Raw genomic sequence first — 26,583 nt, 5'->3', positions numbered from 1 at the left:
CATATGTTCATTGGATGGCATTCCAAAGGAAGAAGCAGATAGCCAGTGCTGATGCTCTGTGTAGTCTGGTCCAATGGAACCTCTGCCAGTGTAAGGACTTTGTGGTACCCACAAGTATGGACCTACTACAGTTATTCCACTAAATGGACACAGCCTCTAAGCTGCCTTCTAAATTCATTTCTCTCTACCGGTGGAGTAGCACATCTCTCAGACCTCCTCAGAGAAGTTTGTGAGTGGATAGTGGTTACCAGGGAAACTCACAACTCATCAAAGCGCAGAGAATAAGGGTCAGAGTAGAGTGCTCAGCCACAAACTGGACATCTATATAATACCACCCTCCCCCCCATCCAAGGCTCAGGAGCCAAAAAAGAAAGAGAGGAAAGATTCTAAGAGCCAGAGACTGATTCAGGTGGAACTAAAGACCTGTCTTTGGGACACGACGGGGCAGCTGTACTGGCGGACTCACAGCAGCTGTGGTTGCTGCACAAGTTCAAGCCCTTCAGAACAGAGGGAAAGGGGCTCATGAGCCCCCACCCATAACTGAGGAACTATGACAGATGATGGCTTCTGGGGAGGAGGAGGCCATATTCTTTGTGTGGTTCCTGGTGGGTCAACAGCAGTGGAGTGTGTATATAAAAGTGTATGTGGACAACTCAAATTTGAGTTGATGGGTTATCAAAAACCAAAAAGAACACAAAATTGGGGATTAAGGAGGTGACAGTGTAACTGGAAGGATTTAGGGGTAAATATGATGAATACATTGCATGAAATTCTCAAAGGATTAATTTTTAAAGAATGGTGCCTGGTATCTAGTAGATATTAAACAAAACATTTAAAGAATAAGTAAATGAGTGGGTTTTTTTCATTTGTTTTTAACATTTGCTAGCTTCTAGGTAATGATGATACCATAAACTGTCTTGTAATACAGCATTTTCTAGGCTATCACATTCGAAGAATGAATGTAACAATTATGTTCATTATAATTAATTTTCTGCATCATTATTAATCTGTGTCCAACATGTGTTTGCCAGGCCTTTGGGAGTGAGATTTTCTTTTTAAGTTGTCTGTTGACACAAATATGCTGCTGGGCTCTCTGAGACTCAGAGGCTGTGGATTTGTATTCTGTAAAGTTAATGCTAAAAGTCAATTTGATTAGATGATTGTTTTTTCCACTTCTGACCTTTAGAAAGGAAATCCCTTGCTGCCAGGCTGGCAGGAGAGGCCTGATTCTCTTTCTCCAGGGGGACGTCCAAGTCCATGTTTCCTTGGCTTCTTGCTGGGATAGTCCTCACAGCAGAGTACTGCCCTCAGAAATCATTCATATATGCATGGAACTCACTGGTGTGTACTTTATTTTATGAAAACATAGACTTTTCACCTCAAAATTGTATTTCCTTTCTGTACATGTTGTTGAGATAAGAGTTTTACTAAGTTCAGCCTCACCTGATACACTTTATTCTCTAGCCTCTGTCTCCTGAGTTATGAGATTACAGGCATGCATAACTATGCTGCGATTACAGGCATGCATCACTATGCTGGGATTACAGGCATGCATCACTGTGCTGGGATTATAGACCTGCATTGCTATATTGTGATTACAGGCATGCACCATCCTGCTGGGATTATAGACATGCACCACTACGCTAGGATTACAGGCATGCATTACTATGTTGGGGTTACAGGCATGCATCACCATGCCTGTTTCTCAAAACTGTATTTGTAAAAAAATTAAACCCATGATATTCTTGCATTTGAATGTGTTCTTATTAGACTATCAAGTAATGACAATTCAACAATTCAATTCCAACCCTATTCATCTGAAGATGAGGAGTAAGTCAAATATCAATTTTTACCATTTTTCCCCCACTGAATGCTGAAAACTTCTAAAATGAAAGAAGTATGAACATTCTAAGTTAATAGAGTAAGTACTCTAGTATAAACCAGGATTGCCAATTTTACTTGGAAATAGCTTTCTGTGGTTTGAGGACTGAAAGTTCTTTCATTATATTGTCAGGCCACTTCCTACTCTTTTTTTTTTTTTTTTAAGTTCCCTGATCTTATTCTTTGCAGACACTGTTTATACATACACCCTTTAAGTTCCTGGAAAGTAAAGCAAGATCTTTATTCAAGTATTCATCCTGTGGGTGGCAAGGCTACATGACCACTTTTGAATGACAGAATAGATGCCTGAAGAGAGGTCAGTTGATAAAACACTTGCCGTACAGGCCTGAGTACTGCAAGTTCCAATCCCAGAACTCACATAGAAAACTGAGTGTGGCTGCACACACTATTCACCTCAGCAACGGTGAGGTGGGATTTAAGGACAGGTGGGTCCCTGGCCACTCAGTGGCCAGCTGGTCTAGTTTATTTAGGAAATTCCAGGCCAGAGAAACCCTTTCTTAAACAAAAGGTGGGAGGCACCTGAGGAATGGACAGCTGAGGCTGACCTCTGATGTTCTGATTTCCAGTACGCATGGCCACATCTGAACCTACACACACACATACAGAGAGAGAGAGAGAGAGAGAGAGAGAGAGAGAGAGAGAGAGAGAGAGAGAGAGAGAGAGAGAGAGAGAGAGAACGTATGAAGGGATTCGAGAATGTATAGGAGTATGGTCTTTTACTATAGACCCCCTTCCCCCAGAATTCTGCTTTTCATAGTTGAAAACTCGGCCAAACACATGCACTCGAGGGATTCTCCCAAGGTTAAGATGCCACTCCTCTGCAGTCACCACGATGCTCTGCTCACTATAAAAGTATCCAAGTCATTATCCCACACTTCAGGTGCTTCAGAAGGCTCATCAGGATCTTTCCCCCTTATTATGGGTTTTCAAGTGCAGATTAATAACTTAACCAGTTAGCAGAATGCAGGCAGAGAGAGTGCTTACAATAACTGTGAGAAGACAGGATGACCCACAGACTCCTGTGAAATCCTGGGCTTTTCCTACAGTCTCCTGGATACAACTTCTGGCTTTTTCAAGTGGTAACAGGTCGCCTGAGCTACACTCTCTCATATACCACTTTCTTCCCCACAGCCTTTTTTCCAAGAAAGGATTCTTAGGAACGGCTATACTATCTTCAGATATATTAGTATATTCAGATACATTAGTACAATCAATTTTTTTGTAATTGAAAATGGCTGTCCCCTGTCAGTCATAAAACTAAGGTTATAAACAAGGACTGAGTCAGTTCTTATCCCTCCCTCTTTATGGAAGCACGATCTACTGCTTCCAGTCAGCTGTGATGATGCAATGTGATTTTGAGTTTTATTTTTATATGTGGTAATTTGGATCTTCTATGTTCCCCAAAGGCCAAGTGTGAAAGGCCTGGGTAAGGGGATGTAACCTTTAGATGAAGGAACTGGGATTATTGGGGGTGTGCTCTGAAGGGGGTATCCGGGATCCTGGCCCCTTGCTCTCCCTCTCTTTGTTTCGTCACCACCATGAAGTGGGTGTCTTTTTTCTGTGTCGTACTTCCTGTGATGATGTTGTACCTTGTCACAGGTCCAAAGTGACATGGATTGAAACTCAAAGCGTAAGTCAAAATTAACCGCTCTTCCCTTAAGTTGGTTTTCACAGGAGTTTTTGCCCCGGTGGCAGACAGCTGGTGTGGTGCAATTGCTATTTGCCATTATTATGATATTCTGTTTAATGTGGTCGGTCACTAATCACTGCCTAGCTGGAGAATCTGAGAAATGTTTAGTTCTAATCACCATAAGATATGCATAGAGTTGCACAGTACCATCCACTTCCATGCCAGTGTGGGTAAACAGAAACTCACGGTAATTCTACTCTAAATTCCCAGCCACACCCTCTGCCTCATCCTTCCAGACTTTCTACCCAAAGAGATTTCATTCTTTTCTTCCGTGGGCCCTGAGAGTGTTCTGCTAAAAATATACCTCCGTGGTAAGAAGTACTTTGTTTACTGCCATGGCAGAATCAGCTGGTGTCTTAGTCAGGCTTTTCCTAGATTCAGTTTCCAATCGCAAGACCCTTACAAAATATACCTCTCTCTCTCTCTCTCTATATATATATATATATATATATATATATATATATATATATATATATATATATAGTGCGTTAGGTGCCCAGTTAGCATCCCTACACTCCACATCTGCTTCCCAGCCTGCATCTGATCCATAGGCCTAGATTTTAATATCAGATGATTGACTGGATTTGTATTAAGATCCTGAGAGCTTTAATCACGACACAACCAAAATGGAAATGTCTATAGATTCAGTTGCTGCTGCCAAAAGCTAAACCCTGGCCACATTTTTTTTTCCTGCCTCTTGGTTCAGACTCATCCCCAGCCCTTTTCCAAATGCCACACAGTTCGTTTTTGGCACACACTAATCCAGTGCTGCGAGAGAAAAGAGCCCACACAAAACATCAGGTAGGGTAAAGGCCGCAGCATGGGGATCAGCCCCAGCCTTCAGCCTGGCTCCTTCCCAGCCCCCCCACCCTCCAGCTTTCTTTCTCAGCATCCAGGGACTATCTGGCAGGGAACTTCTGTGTTCAGCTGAAGAGAATGTGCAAATGAGAATATGGGCAATGAGCTTATTACCTAAGCGGAGACCTTACATATTTATGAACTGACATCTTGGATTTGTGGCTTTGTGGGGTTCCTCTGTGTCCCTTTGGAGCACCAATAAGCTAGGCAGAGAGAAGCCTTGCAGGCTTGCGGCTTCACTCTACACCTCCACGCCGGCACCCAGATATGGCAGGTGGCTCATTTGTGGAGATAGCCAGGGTCGAAAGAAGGTGAAAAATAAGCCTCTCTAGTCTGCTGGTCTGAACTTGATCCACAGAACACTGGCCCTACTGGCAAAAGCAGCTGTTGTGGGCCTGCCTGTAGACAGATAGGAACATCTGCATCCCTGCTGAGTGGCCCATGAACAGAGCACATGCAGGTACACAGCACAAGGTTCTGTGGCCCCCCTGGACCATCTTGGGGCTCTGTGTCACGACTGGCCACAGGAACCATCCATTCCTGTCAAAAATGGTTTTGATTTCATTTTGTCTTCAAAGAAAATTTCCTGCAGGAAAATACATCTTTACAGTGAGGAAGGGGTCCATTTTGTCATAAACCTGACGTGTTGCAGAAAAACACAAGGCATTCTACAGAAAAATGGGTGGCGCCTGCTTAGGCCCCCGAGGCTGGGCTCAAAGAGGGTGGACAATCAGGTGTCCCTCTCTTTAGCTATGGACAGTCCCGCTCAGAAATAAACACCAGCAGGAGAAGTGAACGAGACCTCAAACATGAGCCAAGACTCCTCAAGGCTGGAATCCAGACCTGTGTTTGTCAGACCCAAAAATCTTTGTTCCCCTATTGGCTACACTCCATGATGAGGAGTCTTTCTGTCAAGCAGGCAAGGGATACTTTTTCATACCCTGGGCCCTTTCTTGTTCTGTCTGTCTGTCTGTCTGTCTGTCTGTCTGTCTGTCTCCCTCCCTCTCTCTCTCTCTCTCTCTCTCTCTCTCTCTCTCTATATATATATATATATATATATATATATATATATATATATTTGTTTTAATTTAATTCTAGGTGTATGTTTGGGTGTTTTACCTACATGTATGCCTGTGTGCTATGTGCATGCTTGGTACTTGCAGAAGTCAGAAAAAGGCATGGGAGTCCTTGGAACTGGACTCACAGATGTTCGTGAGCCTCCGTGTGGGTGCTGGGAATCGAACTCTGATCCTCTGGAAAAGCAGCCAGTGCTCTTAACCACTGAGCCATTTCTTTATCCCCTCTCCGTCTTTTTATCTAGGAACCGATTTCATTTCTCCATCCTCTCAGGACAGAATCTGGAATTGCTCTCCTATGCTTGGGTAAGACAGTCTCCTCCCAGGGGCACTGGCCTTCAAGTTTTAGCTTCCAGAGACACAAACATCAGAACTTCTGGCCCTCAGAGTCTAATCTCCATCCATGACACAGAACTGGCCATACTGTAAGGGCAGTAACAAAAAGAACACTGGTCTGTTCAATCACATGGATTCATCTGAGTATTGAATATAGTAAGTAAAACACTGGAGCTATAACATGGACTAATCTTAATACTGAATATGATAAGTAAAACACTGGAGCTAAAAGGACATTATCTTCACACTAATTCATGCCTGAAGGCAACCCCCCTCCATTTACTCATTTGAGGTTTGTGTACACATTGCTTCATTTTCTATTCCCTCAAGAACTACCATTGAGGAAAAACAAGGCCTCTTCAGCCATTTCTCCTTTCCTTACATAGCCAGGCAGCAAACAGGGGCCTAGTCTAGATGCAGGATGCAAAGTTCAGGGAGAAGTGCCATTCCCAGAGATTATAGTCTACTGAGAGTGGGGGATGATGGCGACATCTGCAGAGTGATGCGTGGGACGGAGAGACCTATGTGCCAGGCACTGCAGATGGACTATCCTGGACCAGGCTCAGGGGTTAAAGGAGCCTCACAGGAGAAAAGTGGAAAGAATTGGCCAGAGGAAAGAGAAAATGCTGTGCAGAAGGACAGTAGTAGTCAGGGTCGGCAGAGGGAGGGCGGCGGCGGACGGGTAACAGGGGACTCCCTTAGGAAGAAGCACTTCAGAATGTCCGTCGTTAGCACACTCAGGGGCCGCAGGTGGTTGTGGTTAAGTCAGCACACCAGTGATTACTAACAGAGCTGAGACTAAATGCCCAGGCTTGCCCACCACCATAGTATGCTTCTCATCGCCACACACTGACTTCCCCAGGTCTCCCGCCACTTAAGATCTTGGGCCTTTATTGAAGGTGTCAGACAGAGAGGCCATCACTGACACGGACAGATAGACACAATGCCGCACAGAGCTAAGTTCCACCCCTTCTCTCTCTTAACTCTTCCAAAGCCTACTTTGGATCTGGAATGTTCCTCAAAGAGCCACGTGTCCAAGGTTCGCTCACCAGCACGCTACAATCAAGAGTGGTGGAACCTTTGAGAGAACCTATTAGGTTTTAGATCAGTGAGAACACGACCTTGAAGGGAACGTGAGACTCTGATCTCTTTCTTCTTCACTTTCAGACCATGAGGTGAAGGTGCTTCCTCTACCACACATTCCTTGCCATGACTGTCACCTTTGCCCAAAGCCCAAAGTAATGAGGCCCACAGCTACTAGACCCGGGAGCCAAAGTGAACCTTGTCTCTTTATAACATGATCATCTCGGGTATTTGTTACAGTATTGGAAAGCTAGCACATGCGATAAGCTTCGCACACACTTCACTGATGTGAAAATTAGGAGCTTAGAGGTGCTAAGCAATTTACAGATTAGCGGCTGAAGTGGAAGTAATAAGTATCAGTTATACAGTTCAGCTGTTACCTCACAGCAGCTCTTCCGCTGTGTGGGAATGTCCGACCTGCGACCTTGGGCTGCATGTGGCTGAGGATAGCTGTGAATGCAGCCCGGCACAAATCAGAAACCTGCTTAGAAGATTATGTTTTTGCGATTTATTTTTAACTTTCTTGCACATTTCTTGAGTGTGATCCTTAGAGATGACAATGTTGTGTTGTGATGTCAAAAGGTTGGGCATGCCTCTGAGGAAGAAACTATCCAGGAAAAATGTAACTTTTTCCTCTGATCAGGGAAAATTTTACAGCCATTTTCCACAAGTCAAATTTTCCCCTCCTCCTCTTCTTCTCCTCCACCATCTCTTTCTCCTTCCTAAGATTTATTTTGAGGGCTCTGTTTGCTTGTACAACTGCACACCAGAAGAGGGCATCAGATCCCATTATAGACAGCTGTGAGCCACCATGTGGTTGCTGGGAATTGAACTCACAGTGCTCTTAACCACTAAGCCATCTCTCCAGCCTGAAATTTCCTCTTCTTACAAGTTTAATAATAAGAATATATATATATATACATATATATATGTATATATATGTATATATATATATGTTGTGTACAACATAATTTAAGATGTATATACACAGTGAGGAATGTCTAAATTGAGCTGATTGACATATGGATTAACTCATATATCTTTTGAAGGTGACCACACTTCAAATCTACTATTAGCAATTTTAAGGAATATGGTAGGTTGTATTAAATGTGATTATTATCCAAATCTATCAAAGATATGTTTCTTGCCCGCCATCGCTCTGAGGGACTAGGTTGGAAGATAAGGTTGAGAGAGGGTGTATTGTCTGCCTGGATTGGCTCTGTAGCCAGACCCACCAGGAACTTGGGGTTCTCTGCAGTGCAGGTGGGGGGAAAGTGAAACATCTCATGGGGAGAAGTACTGGAGGCTGTAAAAATGAGGAGGACCCGTTGAGACAAGGGAGGGGACTTAGAACCCATATCATAAGTATAGTAAGAGATACAAAGGGGGTCCCCATGGTGGCCCTAATATTCAGAGATGAAACTCTCTGGCCACGCTTTGTGAGAACCCTTCTTCACAGAACAGAAGCAATTGCCAAGGAGGATGGCTGGGCAGACAAATGTACTCACACAGCTAAATGAGAGAGGAGGCAGATCATCCTGAGCAAAGCTCTTCCTGCAGAACTTTGGACCCTAGAGCGAACTTTGTGCCATCTATGAGGATCTAATAAGTGTGAGACTTCTAACCACCTGGCATGACCAGTGTAGACCTCAGCTCTTCACAGGACTTGACCTGAAGCTCCTCAGGAACACCCAGATCTTTCTTTCTCTCCCACCTTGATTCTGCTTTTTTTTTAAATTTTTTTTCAATTGCTCAGCAGCTTTCCTGACACCAATCGGCTGCCTCTCAAAGACTGTTTGCAGGTATCAGCATATCTGGCCTTTTTCTTTTTCCTCATTCACCACTAAAGCCACTCTCCACCCTCTATTGAAACCCTGTCCTTGGCCGCTTATCCTTCTCCCTTATTAGGACAGAGAGGGTCCAGGGGGACTCAAGGCCTTTTTGCCAGGAACACTTTGGAGGCACCAAGAGAGGCATGGGTCAAGGGAGGAGAGGCAGACAGGGATGCTTGCCCTGTTAAAAAATAGCAGGCACGTGGAAGGTCACTCCTCACGGTCTTTTCTATTTCTGAAGAAACTGCCCTCTTTTGCCCCAAATCCAAAAGTGTTAGGAAATAATCCCTCCCCGCTCATCAGAAAGGTTGCAATGGATACCTGCCTTAATGAGGGACCAAAAACAAGCGCTGTGACAGGAGTATAGGTAAGAAAATTCTTTCAAGTCTGACTCTGATTATTTAATGTTTAATGATGTTCCCTTTCCCTGCATGCCTTGCTCCGGGTTCTCCCCCTCCCCTCAAACCTCTTCCAGATGCGTGAGTCTGCCCGAGTTCATACAAACCAGAAACCCAAACAAAACAGCTCCGGAGTTCAAAGCCTTTCCCCTTGTGATACAAGCACTTCGTGTGCGGAGGCTCTCACGTGACGCTGCCAACATGTGTTTTCTGTCTTAGACTCCCCCTTGATAACAAAGGACATATTTTAGAAGGTGTGGTCCTAGGTATATTTGGCCGGCAAGCATCACGGAGCAGTTTGGGGATTCTGTTTGGCTTTAAGCTGATTCCTCTCAGGGGCTTGGAGACTCTCGATAATGCTAAGTGCCGATTAATAAAGTTAGCACCACTTTGGGTCAGGTCTGATCTCATTCTGCTGCTCATAGAACCGGCTTAATATTCAGGAATCCACTGAGCTCATTCAGTCCCCAGCTGGCAGAGCTGCGTGTTGCTACAGTACTCCCTCTGTCCAGGGCTGGGCTGGGTGTGTTCACGGGGCATCTAGAGAGGGGCTTTCACGATGTTCCAAGACTTGGAGAGAAGAATGGGAGTGGGGGGCAGTCAGGGAGGGCAGGCAGGTGGGGGGGGCAATAGTCTGCCTGGGGTTGAGGTCCGGAAAGGCAGAGAACTCATCACAGCACTATAGAACCCTCTTCCAGATCTAAGAGCTTCAAGCTGCCAGAAATAGTTAGTGCTACCAGAAAGACTTTAACGGGAAAGTTAGAACCATCTGTAAAACCAAAAACATCTTCAATGAAAGGCATCCACACCTAAGTGATTCATGATGGTAAAAGTCTCCAGTAAAATACTATTTGTTGATCTAGAAAGCTTAAACGGCTCTTCCTCTACAGAATTAACCTTGCTTTAGACACGAAAGCAAAAGCAAATCATACTTTTAACTTCTACTTCCTGATCTTTTAGATAGCCATCCTTTTTTTTTCCTGTGACATCAGACTGATTTGGGTCTTCGTGCTACTTGGTAACTGAGGTACCTGAATCAAAGTCTAGCCCATACAGAAAGATGGAAGACCTCTCAGGACATGGCCAGCTCTCACCTTGCCGGTGTCCTGCAACCCAGACCCGGTGTGCTAAAACAGGGAGGGGTCTGTCTCAGGCAAAGCTGGAGCACATGGATTCAGTCAACTCTGAACCTTAGTTTAAAAAAATAAATCAATCTCATATCTGTGTAGCTAGAAAGAATCTGTTCTGATAGCCACAGGCTAACTTCATTTTCATGAGTCTGTGAAGAGAACACATTTCAGTTCCACCTTGAATTCTAAAAGGGGTCAATGTCATATATTTTTACAACCCTGAGTAAGTCCCCTATCGAGATGACTACCAGTTCAAAATCCTGATTCACCTCCTTCCCATTTAGTCTCATCCTTGGGAGACTGTTTGCAGATTCTGTTGCCAGTAGTTTGCGTGTCTGCAATAGGGCTGTGTGTGTTCAGAATGCCAATTACATAAGGAGAGCACACACGCACTGGACCCTCCTAACTTCTCAGCCACACTTCGCACATTTGCGTTTCACTCTTCTCAGAGGAAATTCACTGAGAAAGTTAAAATGAAAAACCAAAACCAACAGCACATCAGACAGAGCACATCACCAGAGGAACATACAGAACTGCATTACTCACACTGCTTTCCAATCCATCATCACTGATCAAGCATGGCTAAAGAACCGAGCTCAGGATCCATCTCGCCACATCTGCTAAGAAACAGCTTCTCTCAAGTGTCTCTTGCAGATCTGGGGCCATCTCGGGAGGAAGGAGGAGTGTGCTGAGGTGAGGAAGAGGCTGGGAAATTCTCAAATCCATGGGGGTCTGGGAACTTTCACAGCAGACCCTGCTGCAGCATTCCCGTGATTCCAGACTCTGGCTAAGCCAAGATCCTGGCTTCTCTGAGCTCCCAGCCACCCTCCCGGTGCAGGTCAGTCCCTGCTCCAACATTGCATTGCCCTCCCAGAACACTGCATGGATGGGATGCCAGAGGAGCTGGCTAAAATGCTTCCAGTCCCTGCAACGCAAGCTCACTCTTTCCCCAGAGCTGCCCCAGCCTCTCTGTCTGCTGCTATCTCAGAGAGCCAGCGAGGGAGGGGCAGAGGCAAGCAGGCAGGCAGACAGGCAGGCAGGGACAGGGAGGGGCGGAGAGAGAATGGGGGGGAGAGACAGGAGAGAGAGAGAGGGAGGAGGAGGGGGAGAGAGAGGGAGGGAAAGAGAGAGGAGGGAGAGGAGGAGGGAGGGAGGGAGGGAGGGAGGGAGAGAGAGAGAGAGAGAGAGAGAGAGAGAGAGAGAGAGAGAGAGAGAGAGAGAGAGAGAGGAGCTTTTTACTGAAAGACCAGCAGAAAAGCACTTGCTGCAACTCTCATTAACCCACGGTAGCTCAGGAATTTTCTGAACACGGCAGCTAGAAAATAGAGCATCAGAACCAAGTGTTTCAAATCTTTAATTACATACTGAGTACATGTCGAGTCATGCATGTGCAGACAAAGCCTACAGGACCAAGGTTCTGTGCATGTGTGTGAGACTCCCTGAGAAAACATTTGCACACACACAGAGATGTGGGTCCCTAGGGGAGGAAGAACTACAGGCACAGATTTCATTGGCTGAGTGAGAGGTGTCCCGGCTCACACTATACCGGTCTTAAAACTGATCAAATGCTGTTGGTAACCCAAGTGCAGACAGGGAAGAACGGAACAGCCCCCTGCCTCAGACACTGTCTCGGGCTGTGCTTTCCTCAACTGGGTTTGGGTGGAGGGGCCACTCCCCGGAAATAGTTTCCAAAAGAAAGAGAGCACAGCAGAGGCCAAGGTTACAGTGAGATGCTCAACTTTACATGATCTTCACTGAGTGGGCGTGGCTACTCATGGTGCTCCCCAGGCCAGCAAGGCCTTGAGTATGTCCACAGCCGTCTGGAGAGATTGGCCCTAAGCAGATATTTGAGACAGATGGGGGAGGGGGACTCCTCAGTCAGGAGTGCAGAAGGGAGAGAGAGGCTGGCTCAGGGGCAGGGGTGGGAGATGGGGGTGGGGGGCAGTTAGAGAGAGTGTCATGGTGGTCCAGCACAGGGATCACAGCAGCTTGATTTCCCAGGGGTCTTTGCAACTGTCTCTTACATTATAAGACATTCCCTTGTGTGTTTCCATGTGTCTGCATAGTACCCACCGTAGGGGCCCCTGGTGGCCATGTGTTAGAACTCTGAGTCCCTGGACTCCCTCCCCCGATTCTGAATAGCTTTGAGAGACTATAACCTGCACTTGAACAAGCTCCAAAGTGATCTGTAGGCAGGCTAGTGTCAGGTCAGGGAATGGACGAATGAGACATTGAACGGGAAAGGCCGCTAAGAGATGGGAATACGGACATGGAGAAAGGCACAGGCAGGAAACCTGAGCAGGAATGGTAAGGAGCAGTGAGAGAGAGCCAGGAGGAGGACAATATGGAAGCTGATGGCGCACCGAAGCACTGACTGGACACTTGGACCACTGAGACGGCATGTTTCTTCTGTGCTATAGTATGGGCTGAGTGTCCTTGAAGGCCCATACATTCAGGGCTTGGTTCTATTGGGAGGCAGCAGAAGCTTCAGGTGGGATCTAGGAGGAGGTTTCAGTCTTGAGGGTGTGCCCTCAAGAGCAATTGTGAGACACTGGTCTCCTTCTCTGCCCCTTTCCCACTGGGCCATGAGGCAAACAGGCCTCCTTCTTCACGCTGTCCCATTACGATGTATTCTAATGCCACAAGCCATGGAGCCACCTGGTCACAAGCCTGCCACCTCCACAGCGAGGAGCCAACTCCAACACTTCCTCTTTTTAAATTAACTGATTTCAGGCATTTGTTACAGGAATGGGAAACTAACACACTTCTTAGACTGCTCCTGCTCCCCACGCAAATCACCACTGTTAAGTCACATCCTCTGGAACCCTCCCAGCCATCCCAGAGGTAACTGTTTTCATCTCTTCCTGTTTGTACTTCTCACTGCAAATGACTTTTTGCACTGCAGTTACTTACAGGCTGGTAGATTTCATGCCTAAGTCAATGATGGTGAACTATTTATATAGAACAGAGGATCTGTCAATCATCAATATATGTCCCAAGTTCTGAATACAAGTAGACCCTGAACATTAATTTGAAAAGAAAAACATAAAACAATATCTTAGCTTGAGCAGTTGGCACATGGATATTAGCTGTTATGAGTCTTTAAACTGGGTATCCATCAACATTTCATGTATTATTTTGCATGCATGATACCTTTCACAGTAAAGAAAACATTTTAAGTAAATCAGAATGTCTGGGGTTAGGGAGCGTTGTGACTTAGTGGAAAATGAAGTGTAAAAGTTGCAAAAGGTTCATCTATGCAGGAGGCTAATAAAATAAAAAACAAAATACCAGAATGAGGTGAACTTGGCAGAAAATACAGTCCTGCCCATGTGCTTTTTGATGGACTGGTGTGGGGGATCCCAGGAACCTATGATGACAAAGCAAAGATCTACCTCTGCTTGAAGTGGAAGGAGACTTGAACTAAGTCTCTGGAGAAGGTCTGCCAAAATAATCAGCTGGACAAAATCTCCCCTTTGTTTGATTTAAAGGGATGGGAGACAAAATAATCAGCCAGATAAAATCTCCCCTTTGCTTGATTTAAAGGGATGGGAGGACTCACACATTAAAAGTTAGGAAACACACTAATATAATGACTGAGTGAGTGACTGTATGGAATGGTGAAAAGAGAGAACTTTAAGCACCATTTTATAGTTTCTAAAGTGTTGGCTTCCAAGTCCTCCCAGGTACAATGGATGGGTTGTGGTCCAGGAGAGTCAAAGTGCTTATTCATGTTCCTACAGTACGCGGCAGGATCTAGAGCCCAGTTTTCCTCACAAATCTGCCACATTGTCTACTGTACCAAATTTAGGCCTCAGGTATGAAAACGGCTCTTAAACTTGGTGAAACGGAGGGAATTGGACGATGCTGATAGAACCATCTGGAAGCACGTGGTTCTACTTGTCAAAACACTGAGCAAGCAACACCTCAGTAGCTTGGAACTGGAAATCTCCACTTTCCATCTCCAGAAGTATGGAGTAGGCCATCAGATGCCACAAGCACGCTCTACTCCCTTGTGGGCAGCGGAACTCCGAGGAGCCACACACAGTGGACGTAGTGGTGTGCTTCTCGATCTTTCTTTAAGGGGGAGACTCGTTGCTCTACTGCTGGACTGTCAGCCTCCTGCTCTGAGCTCTTCCAAGATTTGCCTCAGCTAAGGAAAGCTACAGAAAGCCGTAGAGGACTGGCACCCTCAGGGTGGTCCCTGCACAGTGACCAATGGGGACAGCAGTAGAGGAGGCAGCAGCTATCCCAGTGCAGACACGGCGCTGGGCCATGCGAGCTCAAGAGAGTCCCCGTAGGGTCGAACAGCTTCAGTAGAGTCTGCTTGGCAGCCTGACTTTCTCTCTGTTCAACCACCCGTCCCTTTCATCCTGAGTGCTCATCTCCATCAATCACACCCCACCACACACACACAGACACAGACACACACACACACACACACACACACACACACATGCCCAACTCCATTTGAATATTGGCTTCCCGAGAATTCAGCCTGCCACACCCCAGGCGTCCTGCTCTGTTCAAGTCTCATACCAGCAATTTCCAGTCCCCAGACACACACTTCTGGTGATGTCACAGTGTCAACGCCACAAAAATGGATTCTACCTTCTTCATCAAAATGCCGGGCCACTGTTTTTTATCTCCAAATGCCTCTCTCATCTAGTGGAAATCAGAGGCCACGGAACCCTGGGGCCTTCTGGAGGTGGGAGAGATTCAGAGTTCGTTCCTCCTGCCCACGTGGCCCCCTTGTTGAAAATCTTGTAAGATTTTATTTGAATTTAGAACTATTGTTTTCATTGTTTTAAAGCACTGGTTTTGATGACCCCCATATCTGCCTCACACCTGTGACATCTTTGGGGATCTCATTGTCCTCAGAAGACACTAGAAAGGTAGAAAACAACAACATGGTTCTAAAGGCCATACGCTAATTTTGGAAAACAGATCAACTCATATATAAAGATAAAAATCATAATATGAGTAAACAAGAGATGCCTTTCAGGCTAACTTCTAGTTCATTGGACAGAGAGGGAACTACAAATGATGATGAAATTAAGAACCATTTCCTGGAGGACTTCAGACAAATCATTAGTTCACAGGAGGATCTAAGATGGGTAGCCTTAGAAGAAACAGCTTTCAGTCAAGTGAACCGAGTTCTTTGGCTGAAATTTGCTGATCTCTCTTTCCCTCTGTCCTCAGCACACGGTAATGCGTGTGAGGAAGGCAGACCCATTGACTACTAATGCTCAAGGAGAAGAGGGCTCTCCTCCTTCCTCCACATGAGGCGTTATTCTGAGTAATGGCTAAAAGGAGCACACTGGCTTCTGAAACTGTAGGGCACATTTTATGTAGAATATATGTATTCATACACAAGGGAGAGGGCCTAATGGTTACCAAATAGTCACAAATGAGGAAAAGCCTCTAAAATAATCACATCTAAACTACCTACACAGTTTCCCCGTGGGAAGTCCTGAGAGCATAGGAGGCCTTCATCATTTAAAAACATCAACTAAAATGAATCATGCATATTCTGTAGAGATACGAGAGATGCGTAAAAAGAAGTTTGCGTGACTGGATATGCCAGCCTAACACATCCACATCATTTATTAGTGATTATATTTAGTGATCATTTTTAAGTCCTTGTTGTTCAGGAAAGGAGTCTTAACTGAACAAATGATGGTATACTCTAGGATGTATTTATTGGCAGTTGTACGTAATACCATATATATAACTCTTCACATTTTCAAAACTTCTGCTGTCCATTAATACAGATCTGAAGTCGGTTAATGAGGAAACTATACCCCTGTCACTACGTACAGTCAGCAGGCATTGCAGAGGCTTACTGTGGGCTTTTCCTTCCTTCTTTCCTTCCTTCTTCCTTCCTTCCTTCTTCCTTCCTCCCTTCCTTCCTTCCATCCATCCTTCCTTCTACAATACTGAGTGTTACTGTGAAATAATTACCTTTCCAAGGTTCAGTCATTGTATAGTTTATCTTTCAGAAGGAAATCAAGGGTTTGTTCACTTATGGCTTGACAGTTCCTGTAACAGTCTTTGTGCCCCATTTTCTAAGCCTCATTATGAAGTGGCACTAGGCCTGAACACCACTACAAGTTTAACTGAAGAGGGAAAAGGAAGAAAAAGAGGGAAGAAGGCCCAGAATGGAGCCATCTGTGCCTAGGGACGGAAGAAGCATCAATGGGCATAAAATTACCCCACTCAAACACAGCCCAGACCTACCCTCTGCCCTGCTGCGCCCTCACTTCCTCTCCCTGCCCTCACTTCCTGTCCCGGCCCTCACTTCCTCTCCCTGCCCTCACTTGACCTACTTGCTGGGAAGATGCAACCGTTCTGAGATCTGAGGAGGTGATGCTTCATTAAGCAGCCCCTTGGGATCTGAGACTATGGCCCGAGCAGAGTGAGTCTCTTTTCCTTGGCAAGCCCCTGACTTGACCCCTGGGCATGGAACATAACCTTCTACAGACAGCCAGGGGCAATGCTGCCCACAAAGATCTAGACAAGCCTAGCAGGATGGCTGGGGTCACACGAAGGGACAGGCCTGGCAGAAGAATGGTTCATATGATATCAAATCCCACAAGAGAGCCCAGTTGGCCTTGGAAGAGCCCGCAGATCCTCCCAAGGGACACATATTCAAACAGTCACGAGGCAAGACAGTCACCCTGCAGACAGATCTGAATAAAATGTCAAGTTCTAGAGCCAAAGCCAGTGGTTTTCAGCATCGCCACCACCACCCAGTTTCCTTTCATGGGCAGTGATCATCCTTCAGAGACGGGCTAGGATGCCCTTGATCTCCACTCTGGCAGGCTTAAGAGAGGGTTTTCATCTCTCTCAAAAGAACTGAGGAATTCTCTCCCTACAGCACATGTGAGAACAGACCTCTTTTGTTGAAAATAATCAGACCATCAAACACTTCTTTAAAAAAAAGAAAGAAAAAAACCTAAAAGGTCAAAACTTCTAATATTTAGTTAGATCTTTATGAGGAAAGGAAGTGCTTTCAAGAACATAAATGCTAAATTTGGGACATGTTAATATCTTAGAAATTCACTAAGTATACAGGGTGGCCTGATGACACACAGGGAGTTGCCAGACTTTGGTCCTTCAAATAACCGTGAGAGCTTCATTGCTATTCTGTATGGACAAATATGTGTGAGGCCTGTATGTTAGATGTGTTCCTGAGAAGATCTGATGCATGAACATCTAGACAGAATTTCAAAAAAGACAAATTGGAAGCTCTGTATGTAATTTTTAAAAGAGAGTCCATAAGCATTTGTTTTCATTAATATAGATAATTTTTGATGGTGGTCTCTCAAGGCATGATGGAGCTGGAACTCATGGATAGTCTTTGATTCTGTTTCATATGAGACATCTTTTTCATATTTGGTTAATATCTATTTACAACTATCATCAGTTTTAAATCTCCAGTTGGAAGATTTGACGAAACCATGCTATACTGACCATTCTGAGAATGTAGTCATAAAACAGTAGGCGGAGTTTCTCTCTGAGGAGAGAGGCAGAGTCTGGTCTGCCCACCTGCATGGTAGGGCTGGGATTTGTTTCCTCTAAAGTGAATGGCGTCCTAGTCGGTTTATATGATAACTTTATCTGGTCCATGGCCAAGTTCCTAGAGGACAATATAGATGTGCAGCTGGCATCCTGTGAATGTACAGCAGTGTGCTTGGTACCAAAATATCAGCACAGCATGGGTGCATGATGAAGCAATTGCCTGGCTCTAAAGACAGAAGCAACTCAGAGCCAGATTTAGCAAAAGGCTCAACAGTCCTCCGTCTGTGTGTTCATAAAGGACTAGAATTACGTCTAGCTGCCAAATGCCTCTAAATATGTGGCTAGTCTTAGCAAAAATGCAATTGTTTATGCTTCAGGTCACACAGTTTCATTTTTATGTGAATTCTTACTACTAGCCTGAATAGCAAGTATCCTCCATTGAAAAGGCGTTCTGTGGGTCAAAACTATTTCCAGGATACCTGTGCTCACATGATACCCTGCTAAAGCAGGCTTCTGGTCTCCTTTTACATGTAATCTAGCCCAATTGTTTCTAGAAAGTCATACAACAAAAAAATAACAAAGAACTCCCTCTCCCCCATCAAGTTAAACTAGGTTCAAAAATCTTACTTGACTGAAAACAAAAAACTATAACTAGGATATAAATAGTTCTTATGACACATAGGCCCAGCTCCAGGGGCTGCATATATACCCATTTATTTCCTCTGAACTCCAGCTTCATGGCACATATAGTATTATTTTTCTTATTGTAAAGATAAGTAAACAGGGATGAAAAGATATTAAGAGCTTTCCCCCAGGTCACATAAGTGGCAAAGCCAGGACTTAGTCCCAGGGTCCCAAACACTGCACCAGACTGTGAATCACTACAGACTTTCTCATGCAAACTGCAGAATCTGTCTTTGTCTCTGAAATGGGAAAATGGTGGTACCAATCTCACAAAGTTGTCAGGATGCCTAGAAGAGCATTTGACAGTGCTGGCAGCATCACGGTACCTCGTAATGTCTTGATGTGCTGTAACTATCCATCTCCAGCATCCTGCCTCCATGGGACTAATCTACACATCCTCTAAGATGTGCTTTGCATGGCCCGGCCTGCTTTTCTGGTCTCTGGCATTTGCATCACTGAATTCTAGGCTGGATAGAATGAAGCCTCTTTGCTTATCATGGATGGGGCAGCATTTTATACAACTCCAGCATGCTGCTCGCTTACTGGGAAGCCGACCTCCTGAAGGAAGTAAATTTCACCTTTATCCTCACTCTGACTCTTAAGTTTGGAATGGCACACTATTCATCACATTCGTATTTGGCATCTTGATATCTGAGGCCTCTACCCTGCACTACGGAATTCCTCTTCTAATTCGGAGGTTATGTTTTACATTGGCTGGGATCCAGCCCTTGCCCTGGTAGAGTTTGAGGACTACATGAGGTGCTGTGTCTTGGACCTTCTTCTGAGAGTTTGGAAGGAACTCTGTGCTGGAGTTTGACAAGTTATTGGCAAGAGTTGAAGCCGAGTTTGCCAGTTTGCCCTAGGCATGGAGCATGGTAACGCGTATTACACCAGGTGCTATTCATATGTTACTTTAAAAAAAAGTTTTCAGCCTATCGATTGGATTACACAGTGTCTCGAGTTTTGTGCTTTGCAAGGGTACCATATAATTTTTTAACGGGGAAACTTAGAATGTGTGAAGAGCTCAGTCCTGCAAAGGAACCCTGGAATTGGGATATAGCCTAAATGACCAATTTGAATGCTCCCAGTCAAAGCAGAACTCGGTAAAGCTACACAGTGGGACGGGCATCATTCCCAGAGCCCAGGCAATCAAACTCACAGGGATGAGGTCAATACCCTAGCAAGGTGTTCTTCTTGTGTAGCTCTCCAGAGAGAGGCCAGCAACTTTGATCCATAAGAATATCAAACTGGAAGGAACACTTTTGCAATGCTCCGAATACCCTGGAATGGATGTCTAGGACACTGGAAACTCCTGGTGTTCTAGCAAAAGTTGGCTCTGTCTGTATTTCAGCCGATGGGAAGAATTACTCAGCCTCACAAACAAGATGTGCTTCGTGTGTGTGTGTGTGTGTGTGTGTGTGTGTGTGTGTGTGTGTGTGTGTACCAATGGGTGTGTTAAGAATTTTATGTGGTAGCTTGCAGAAGTTGGTTCTTTCCTTCCACTATGTAGGTCTGGGGAATCAAACAGTTCATCAGGCTTGGCAGAAGACATCTTTACCCACTGAGCCTTGTCACCAGCCTCCAAGGTATGCATCTGAAGTGCACAGGGTAGGGAAAAAAAAGCCCATGCAGGGAAGTAATGACTTTGACTCGTTCTTGCCTTAGCCAAATCCAGAAAGAAGAATTTTCCAACTTAAGAAAGGAAGCCTTGCATCTTCTAGCTCATTTACTTTACAACTTTGTATCTCTAAGGCTTTAGACCCTGCCAGGCACCAGATCTACTACAAGCAAACAAAACACACCCTGAGTTCAGGTGCGCATCCCCCCAGACAAGATGAATCTGAGGCCCTGTAGGCTGATAAGCTCTATCTAATGAGAATGGGATTTCATAAGGAGCATGCTGCTTCCTTCCTGACCCCTTGTTTATTCCTAAGTGAAAATAGAAAATCTGTAAATGGAAACTGTTTGGCTTCTCAAGCTTTGCTAAGCAAACAGGTCTATTTATCTAGGAGTCAGAGATCTTCCCACTAGGAATTTAACCAAGTTTACCTGTCTTGGAAAAATGAAATTAGATAATAATGCATTCTTTTCTGCCTCATAGAATATGGCAGCACAAGTGTATCTGAAGTAGGGATACTTAAACTGGGTTACCCCTGCATTGAAAACTGAATGTGGAGGTTGTGAATAATGTGGCAACAGGAAAGCATTTCTGAATATGAAATGACTAAAAATTAATTTGAAATATCATATGAATCTGAGGTGTCTAGTCATGTGCAGCGTATTACATCACATGACTACACTGCAGCCTTGGTTCTGAGCTCCTAACATGCTTGCTTCATGGTGCAGGTCTCATGCCACCCGAGCCAATAAGTCTTGCCCGAAGTAATTCAGTTCAGGTTTGAGGCATCGCGTTTGGAATTTCAGTCAGTGTCCTTCCTATGCAGGTGAGTCCTCTGCTCTTCTGGGAACATGATAAGGTTTCGTTACAGAAGACCAAGAGTGCCTCAGAGTACATGTGAAATCAGGGTTGCATATCTTCAGGTTGGACTGTGTTAGAATATAAAGTTTAAAAATGCATTTCTGCCATTCTGTACTGTGTATTTATATGGAGCTTTTTCTAGATTTAGATATACTTATATAAAGTTCACAGTAGTGATGATTATAAAGTCAAAGTGTCAATCAACCTGAACAGCTTGCAGCATCAAACACCCAGTCAAAAGTTTAATCTTTTATGCAAAAACAAATAAGTGTATTCATCTCATTGGTATGCAAATTTGTTTTCATATTTAGTAAATAATTCTCATAGCGTGTATCGGATATTTTAAAATAAATGTATTTATGAATTATTACTCTGTAAACATTTGGTTTGCTTACTTGTTTTGTATACCTAGATATTAGGGGCTGTGTAGAAAGGTGTTGAGCAAAATGTCACAAATGGAGACATGTGGGAGGCCCTGGTTTAGCTCACCTGTTGCCTTCACTATGTTAAGTGGTATACCTGTCCCTACTCAAGAGGGTTTGGATCAACCCTGAAGATATCTGTACAGTGTGACTCTCTCCAAAGAAGAGCCCATTACATGTGCACACACACTGCCATGACTCTAGCGCTCTTGCGTTTTTAATACAGGGCACTGCTGAGACAGCGAGAATCATCCCCCAGCTTGGAGCCTCCACACATCTTTCTCTTTGAGCAAGAGTAACATAAACCGTCGGCTGGCATTAAAATAAGAGATTTGACATTACAACTAACAAGATGCACCCAGAGTTCTTTGGGGCAACCTGTAATCTCATGACTGGTTATCCTAAAGGACACCACTAATAAACCGCTTCCTTTCCAACCCACACAAGTGCAACTTCACATCCACTCTTCATGAGTGCCTCACATCCTTTACGATGGGACACAAAAGGAGGAACATGAGTCAGTAGAGGAAACATTGGAAGGTAACTGAGGGGAGGGAGGGGAGAGCAGCCTCGCTCGCTCTCTTCTCTCCAGAGCATTTCAGATTTTGCACCATAGAGAAGGGGAACCAGGAGGCGGTGGGTTGAGACTAGCCTTTCTCAGAGGCAGCTTATAAAGGCAGCTGGTAAATTATTGAAAGTCCCAGGCTAAAAGAAAGTGAAATATTAATGACTGTATTATTGTAAGAAAGAAAACCTGAAAGTCCACAGAGATTTAAACCATCTTTGCAAAGAGAAAGCTCAATATACAGGACCAAGTCCCATCACAGATAGCTCAAAGAAATTGTACCCGTGTGTGTACACACACACACACACACACACACACACACACACACACACACACACACGAGTGATAAGGTTGGCACTGCACTGGCTATGTCTTTCTCCCACCCCTGCTTTTTCCAGCTTTGCTGTGGGTAAGCAGACTCTGATATGGTCCACTAACTCTATTTTCAACATATTATTCCTTAACTCTGCCTTTCGAGGAAGTTTTCTAACTAGTAGACTAAATGATAATATCCCAGTAGCTTCTGGTTAAGCACAGGGAGCTAATAACCTTGACAACAAGGGCTGACCCCATCATTCGGGTTACAAGAGGTCTCTGGTTCCATTTTCAGGATCTCTGACAGCAGCAGAGCAAACTTACTTGAACATTTTAGAAGATAATCATCATGCTAAGCAAAAGAAGCCGAACTCAAAAAACAAGCATCGCAGGTTTTCTTCCATATGCAGAATATATAACGTATATATTACATATGTATCTGTGTGTTCTACTTTCATATCACATGTATATGGTATACATATAGAGGAAGAAAGTGTCTAAAAGGAGTGAAGGGGAAGAAGAATGAGTAATGGAGTAAGAAAGCAAACCATTACATGATTTCTCCATGAGGACTCTAAATGTAACTATATGTGTGTATAGATACATCTATTCATAAATATGATATAAAACCAGAATGGAGACTAGTGAGGGGGAGGAGAGATGAGAGAAGGGAGTGAGTGATGAGGGGGATATGAGCAAAGTACAACATGCACACATATACGAAAACATTACAACGAATCCCATCACTTTCTATGTTAACTACAAACTCAGTAAAAGAGCATTTATTAGAATACAAAGTGTAGCAGACAGCCTCCCATCCCCCTCCCTCCCTCCCTCCCTTTGTACCCAGGAAGACTTCTGTAAAGGAGAGAGATCTACTTGGAAACAAAGAGATACTATTTAGGGGTAATGATGATTTGAGAATGTTGAAATTTCTGTAAATTACATATACAGTCACATTATTTTTTTTTGAGATGTATAATATGACAAAATGACCATTTTCAAAATAGCTTCGCCTAAGTCCTGCTTTTTATTTAGTAATTGAAAATCACACCCGAAACAATGCATTATTGTAATTACCTTCATTCTTGCTCCACAGTTGACAACTGAAAACGCAGTCCTTAGACACACATAGTGTATGCCCATGGGCTAATTCACACTAGAGGAGTTAACATGTGAGGTGCCTTGATCAACAGCACACACACTAACACTGGTTAGTTAGCCCTGTGTGTCAAACTGTCAGGTTCACTCAGGTCCAAAAAAGTATCAGAGATCTATTGGCATATTTTCTTTAAACCAGGGAACATTGACTTCTAAATTTCTTTGTGGTCAGAAAGGATCCTCTCAAATGCAGATAGTCTTTGACATTTGTTGACACTTGCTTGAAGAGGCAACATGTCAATTTCAGTGAATGTTCCAATGTGTACGTGGAAAGAAACTACACTAACTCATAACTGAGTAGAGTGCTCAACATCGGGTCTCTTAACTTCCCACTCTTGGCTCTTCTTCACCAAAGAAATTGTTATGTTAACCCCAGGTACACAGGCATGCAAGATAAGTCTACAATCAAACATTGTCGGGCAATAAGTCATAAAGAAATTTATTTTAAAGCAATTATTTGGTTTAAGCTTACCTTTTATTTAAGACAATAGCAACTTTACCTACTAACAGGATGGTCAGTTGAGCTTGAGTTTGTTTACTTGGGGATATTATTTGGTACTGTAGAGTATAGAGCATACTCAATGTTTTTAGGAGTTCATGAATATTTTTATTTTTATAGCTGTCAATGCTGAGGACAGAATGACAGAAGTGTGTTTAGTGACATTTCAGAAATTGCTGGAACTTCTGTCCTAAATCCAGGCCAGTATTCATTTAATGATTGTTTTTTAATAAAACTCAAGTCAGCAACTCAAACAGCAGATTTTATTATTATTATTATTATTATTATTATTATTATTATTATTATTGCTGTTGTGTGCGTGTGTGTGCTAATACCATGGGAGCCAGAGGTCATCCTGGGGTGTCTTTCATCAAGCACCCTTCACCTTGTTCTTTGAGACAAATTTCTGCATGGGACTTGGGACTCACAGACCAGACTAGGCTGTTTAGCCAACAAGCCCAGAAACCTGCCTGTCTCAGCTCCCTCATGCTGGGATTACGAGTGCGTGAACCACACCCAGCATTTCCGGAAGGGAGCTCTGGCACTGTATGCCAGATGGTGTGCACAGAGCAGAGTGTACACACTGTGTGAAGACCAAGGCTACGGGGAAGCTGTGCAAATGAAATACGGTCAAGAGCAATCAGAAACACCTCAGATCCATTATGAATTTGATTTTGAATTAATTGTTACATCATTGCACATTCAGAAATATTTTCGCCATATTTTTGCAACCCCCACATTTAGTTGTGAGGCCCCATATGCAGTTGAACCCCATGTAAAAAGCTGTAGTATAAATATTATCCTGGTAAAAATTAAATAATAGCGTTTGCTATGGCTTGAATACACCCTCTGAAGCTCACACGTTAGAAACATAATTTCCAAAGCAATAGCAGAGAGGCGGGGCCTCAAAGAGCTGAGTAGGTCATGAGGCACCTGCCTTTAAAGGATGAGTTTGTCTGCCTCAAGGGTATTATCTTGCTTTTCTGACTTCTGCCATGTTAGGGCATAAGATTCTCGGGTGATAGAATAGTCAGAGTTCTCTAGAGGAACAGAAAGGACAGAATGTGTGTGTGTGTGTGTGTGTGTGTGTGTGTCTGTGTCTGTCTGTCTGTCTGTCCTTTATATAAGTGTCAGCAGAAGGTGTGGCCCAGATTAAAGGTGGATCTTTCCACCTCAAAAGATCTGGATTTAGGGTGGGTCTTCCCACTTCAAATGATTTAATTAAGAAAAATCCCTCAAGGGTGTGCCCAGCCACTTGGGTTTTGGTGACTTGCAGATGTAGTCAGCTTGACAACCAAGAGTAGCCATCACATGTGGGCTACCTGACCTTAGACTTGGCCAGTTTCCAGTAAGAAATGAATCTCTGTTCTGTAGAAATTACCCAGTCCCAGGCAGTCTCTGATGGCTGGCACAAAATGAACTAAGATAGTGTTCGGGGCGTAGGCCATGTTATTAGTTGTACACAAATGTGAGCTTGTTATATATTCCTTGTTAACTGACCCTTTTTATTGCTAAAATATCCTTATTAATCTTTAATGATGGTTCCTATCTTGCCTTGAAGTAATTTTTTTCATTAATAGAGCTATACACTTATTTTATTGGATATTTACAGGGTATATATTTTTTCTGGTTTTTTTATTCTCAACTTCTCTGTGTTCTACACTTTAAGCACCATTTATGAAGAATACACAATTAGATTTTATTTTAAAGTATAAGCAGAAAATTATATTTTAATTGGAGTGTTTAGTTGCTTTCCATTCAGTTAAATTCCTAATGTATTTGGGCACACACCTACCATTTTATAATTGTTTTTGGCTAGTCTACCTACTTTATTTTCTCATCTTTGCAGCTTTTAGATTAATCAAATGTTTTCAGATGTTTTCCATTTTATTTCACCTTCTACATATATTATTTTCTCATTACTCTACAGTTTACATTATGTGCCCCAGAATTACTGTAGTCTAGCAGAATTACAACTTTAAATACTCTCAAACACTGCTATGACTTTATAATACTTTAATTACCTTCTTTTTATATGGCTTTGGTCCTACATCTAATGCTGCATAGACATCCGTAAGACCCTGTTTTTGTTGTTTTATGTGATCAAAATTTATTTCTATTTATTTTCTCAATATTTTATCCTGTAAGTTTACAGCAGTAATGTAATAAAAACTCAACAGTGAATGCCCATAAACCGCATTTAAATTTCTTAAAATGTGTTTTAAACTTAAATAGAATTTTACCCCTCTTACCCCTCCGCTTCCTCCCTCCAGCCCCTCAGAGCGGCTTTCCCTCAAACCCCTCCCACCCCCTCACTCCTAAGTTGATAGCCTTTGTACTGATTATTACTGTTACACATATATGTATGCGCAATTATATAAATACAAAGTGCTGAGTCTCTGTTGTTTCTACGAATTGTTTCAGGGCTGACCACTCTGCAGTGGACAACCAGTAAGAGGGCTCATCCCTGGAAAGGGTTGATTCTCCTACTCCCAGCAGCCATTAGTTTCCTGTACTTCTTTGCCTAGGGGTGGGACTCTGCAAAAATTTCCCCCTTCCCTGTTACCGTGCCCATGGACGGCGGCATTGTTCCAGTGGTGTTTAGACGGCCCTTTGTAGGAGAAACCGC

At 43.8% G+C, this 26,583-nt stretch overlaps 1 protein-coding gene and 1 long non-coding RNA gene across 3 annotated transcripts in view; one reads left to right on the top strand and one right to left on the bottom strand.

The window, feature by feature from the left end:
• Kif26b (kinesin family member 26B) overlaps positions 1-26,583 on the bottom strand; it is a 430,200-nt gene that overhangs the window by 130,819 nt on the left and 272,798 nt on the right. The window contains exon 1 of one of the 2 annotated variants that reach the window (XM_042258702.2): positions 10,852-11,307. The exons of the other annotated variant lie outside the window; for it this stretch is intronic. Coding sequence (XP_042114636.2) covers positions 10,852-10,871 — 20 coding nt within the window. The 5' untranslated portion in view covers positions 10,872-11,307. Of the gene's footprint in view, positions 1-10,851; positions 11,308-26,583 lie in introns of those variants that run through there. 2 annotated transcript variants of the gene reach the window in all.
• LOC143267841 (uncharacterized) lies at positions 19,952-22,724 on the top strand. The gene is made up of 3 exons (XR_013043448.1): positions 19,952-20,099; positions 20,860-20,957; positions 22,590-22,724. It is a non-coding gene; the product is annotated as an uncharacterized LOC143267841 (long non-coding RNA).

The sequence above is a fragment of the Peromyscus maniculatus genome, chromosome 11, assembly GCF_049852395.1.
Source record: "Peromyscus maniculatus bairdii isolate BWxNUB_F1_BW_parent chromosome 11, HU_Pman_BW_mat_3.1, whole genome shotgun sequence".
NCBI classification, from domain to species: Eukaryota; Metazoa; Chordata; class Mammalia; order Rodentia; family Cricetidae; genus Peromyscus; species Peromyscus maniculatus.
This window is presented reverse-complemented; position numbering and strand designations above follow the sequence as displayed.